The following is a 3322-nucleotide window of genomic DNA, read 5'->3' as shown; positions in this document are numbered from 1 at the left end:
CTGATCCAGACTCGGCTCTCAGTGCTGGCTCTGCTCCTACGAGATGCTGYCGTGTGTGTGGCTGGGGCCAGGACACGGCCCTTCCTCCAGGAACAGCCCGGGGTGGGGCTGAGCCCTGCGCTGGGAAAGACGAATTAAAGGAAGTGGAGAGCAGAGCTGGCATTCCTGGGCTGCAGTGGGGTCCCTTGGCTCGCTGACCCGTGCCCTTGGTGGCACTGGCAGCCCTGGCTCTGCCCTTGCTGCCCATCCCTGGCTCTGCCTGTGTCCTGTGAGCTGCCCTGGGTGCCAGGGCTGTGTCTGTCCCTGTGCTCACCCCGCGGTGCTGCTGCTTGTCCTGTTCCCCTCTTGCCCAGGGTTCCCCTGTGGGTCCCCGTGTCTCACTGCAGCTCCCAAAGCAGGGCATGGGGGTGCTCCAGGAGCCCCCTGCTCTGTCTGGAGACCCTCCTTGCCCTCATTGTGCTGTCTGCCCCAGCCCTGCGTGTCCCCTGAGCCTCACACCCCTCCCTGTGTCTTGTCTGTGCAGGGGACGTGCTCTTCCAGATGGCAGAGGTGCACAGGCAGATCCAGAACCAGCTGGAGGAGATGGTGAGTGCCCATCCTGGTGTGCCAGGGTCTCTGTCGGTGCAAAATSCTTCTCCAGGCCTTGTCCACACCACACCAGCCCCTGTGACACGATGAGCTCCAAAGGGTCTGCACTGCTTGTKCCCTCTGTGCCTGTCCCTGTCCCTGCTCTGGTGCCACCCCTGGTGCCACCTGCCGCTCCCCAGGCAGGCTGTGCCAGCYCTCCCCAAGCCCTGTGTGTTTTCTTTCTCCCTGCAGCTCAAATCCTTCCACAACGAGCTCCTGACGCAGCTGGAGCAGAAGGTGGAGCTGGACTCGCGGTACCTGAGTGTGAGTTGTGTGTGTGTGAGTGTGGCACAGCCCCGGGCTTGGGTGTCCCTGGGTGTCCCTGGGTGTCCCTGGGTGTCCCTGGGTGTCCCTGGGTGTCCCTGGGTGTCCCTGGGTGTCTCTGGGTGTCTCTGGGTATCTCTGAGTGTCTCTGGGTGACCCTGGTGTCTCTGAGTGTCTCTGGGTATCCCTGGGGATCCCTTGGTGTCCCTACAGGCCCTCGGGTGTCCCTGGGTGTCCCCCATCTTCACTCCCTGCTCAGGGATGCCATGTCCTGCCACAGCTGCTGTTTACACACGGTCCCCAGTGTCACACAGGTATCACGCAGGGCACAGCCTCGTCCCCYGTTTTCTGTCCCGTGAGGATCCCACTTTTCCAGGGCTCTGCTGTTTCTGTCACCCTTTGGCCGCAGGAGTCGTGGCCAAAGCTCAGAGCTCTCTCCCATCACATCCAGGCTGCGCTGAAGAAATACCAGACAGAGCAGAGGAGCAAGGGGGACTCCCTGGACAAGTGCCAGGCTGAGCTGAAGAAGCTGCGGAAGAAGAGCCAGGGCAGCAAGAACCCGCAGAAATATTCGGACAAGGAGCTGCAGGTAGGACCCGGGGCTGGGGACATGGCTGGGGACACGGCTGGGGACATGGCTGGGGACATGGCTGGGTTTTTGGTGGCCAGGCTCTGGTGAAAATCTTGGCAAGGACTCGCTGCTGTCCCCAGAGGAAGGGGTACAGCTTTATAGGGCCGGTGGCTGCGGGAGGGGTGGGAATGAGGCTGGCATGGGGCTGGAATGGGGCTGGAGCCTGACCCCGCTCCATCCAAGCTTTTCCCTTTGGCCTCCATGAGTGACCCCAGCGGGTCATTGATCCCTGCCGTGCCCCATCCATCGTGCCCAGGATGGTTTTTATCGTGTTCTCCATGCCTGTGCCCCATCCATCGTGCCCGGGATGGTTTTTATCATGTTCTCTGTACCTGTGCCCCATCCATCGTGCCCGGGATGGTTTTTATCGTGTTCTCTGTGCCCGTGCCCCATCCATTGTGCCCGGGATGGTTTTTATCGTGTTCTCCGTGCCTGTGCCCCATCCATCGTGCCCGGGATGATTTTTATGGTGTTCTCTGTACCTGTGCCCCATCCATCGTGCCCAGGATGGTTTTTATCATGTTCTCCATGCCCGTGCCCCATCCATCGTGCCCGGGATGGTTTTTATGGTGTTCTCTGTGCCTGTGCCCCATCCATCGTGCCCGGGATGGTTTTTATCATGTTCTCCATGCCTGTGCTCCATCCATCGTGCCCGGGATGGTTTTTATCGTGTTCTCTGTGCCTGTGCCCCTTCCCCCTCCCGCGGGGGTGGCACCACCGGGGGCGGCTGCGCTGAATCACCACGGTGTGATCGGTCTGATGGCTCTGATGGGCGTGATGGGGGTGGGCACCGCGCTGGGGGCCGGGGTCCCTGCTGGGGGCTGCGCTGTGGGGTGGGCACGGGGGGATGCAGAGCTCCTCACAATGGGGGAGGAGGGTTTGGGTCTCACTGAGGAGCATCCAGGTCACGGTCCTGGCAGTGCCAGGGGGCTGTGGCACTCAGGGCATTGATCTGGATCCCTCAGGGCACTGATGGGTGGCACTCGGGGCTCTGATGGATCCCATTTGGGGCTCTGACTGATCCCTCACGGCACTGATGGATCCCATTTGGGGCTCTGACTGATCCCTCACGGCACTGATGGATCCCTCAGGGCATTGATGGATCCCTCAGGGCATTGATCTGGATCCCTCAGGGCACTGATGGGTGGCACTCGGGGCACTGATGGATCCCATTTGGGGCACTGACAGATCCCTCACTGCACTGATGGATCCCATTTGGGGCACTGACAGATCCCTCACTGTACTGGTGGATCCCTCAGGACATTGATGGATCCCTCAGGGCACTGATCCACAGCAGGACCTTGTGCCCTCTACCCTCTGCAGGCTCCCCTTTGAGCTTTGCCCACACCAGGGCTGACCCACGCAGATTTTCAGGGATAACTGATGTGCCAACATGCCCTGGCTGACAGTCGAGCGGCCATGGAGCGATGGTGGCACACGAGGTGCTCAGAAATGGGGAGATGAGTTCCTCACTAAGGAATTTCTCAGCGTTGTCTCCAAGACAGGGCAGTGTGTGTTGTGCTGGGACCATGGTCTGGTCCTTCAGTGAAGGTTCAGAGATGTGTGTCTGCTGAAGGACACTGAATCCTGTGTCACTGCTCAGGGGGTGAATTGAGTGGCACCAGCAGGGAGTTACAGCCAGGTTTGTGCTGGTGAAGTGACTGAAATTTGTGTGCTGAAATTTGGGAAATGGTGCTGTGAACCAGAACAGGTACTGAAGGAGAGGAGAGCAGCTGCTGTGGCTCAGCCTGTGGGTCGTGTGTGGAGCCAGAGCTCTGAGAGATGCTGGAGCAGGGCTGG

General features: G+C 60.4%; 1 protein-coding gene across 5 annotated transcripts in view; it reads left to right on the top strand.

Moving 5' to 3' along the window:
- The first annotated feature begins 501 nt into the window (after window positions 1-501).
- BAIAP2 (BAR/IMD domain containing adaptor protein 2) overlaps window positions 502-3322 on the top strand; it is a 24253-nt gene continuing 21432 nt past the window's right edge. For 4 of the 5 annotated variants that reach the window (XM_057383233.1, XM_057383236.1, XM_057383235.1 and 1 more), the window contains exons 1-3: window positions 502-585; window positions 820-891; window positions 1343-1480. In XM_057383233.1, coding sequence (XP_057239216.1) covers window positions 541-585; window positions 820-891; window positions 1343-1480 — 255 coding nt within the window. In that variant the 5' untranslated portion in view covers window positions 502-540. The remainder of the gene's footprint in view (window positions 586-819; window positions 892-1342; window positions 1481-3322) is intronic. The other variant, XM_057383237.1, reaches the window with a different exon arrangement.

Source organism: Malurus melanocephalus, unplaced genomic scaffold, assembly GCF_030028575.1.
Source record: "Malurus melanocephalus ecotype Western Australia unplaced genomic scaffold, MMel_1.1 scaffold_616, whole genome shotgun sequence".
Taxonomy (NCBI): Eukaryota; Metazoa; Chordata; class Aves; order Passeriformes; family Maluridae; genus Malurus; species Malurus melanocephalus.
The sequence above is the reverse complement of the archived record's forward strand: the minus strand, read 5'-3'. Positions and strand labels throughout refer to the sequence as shown.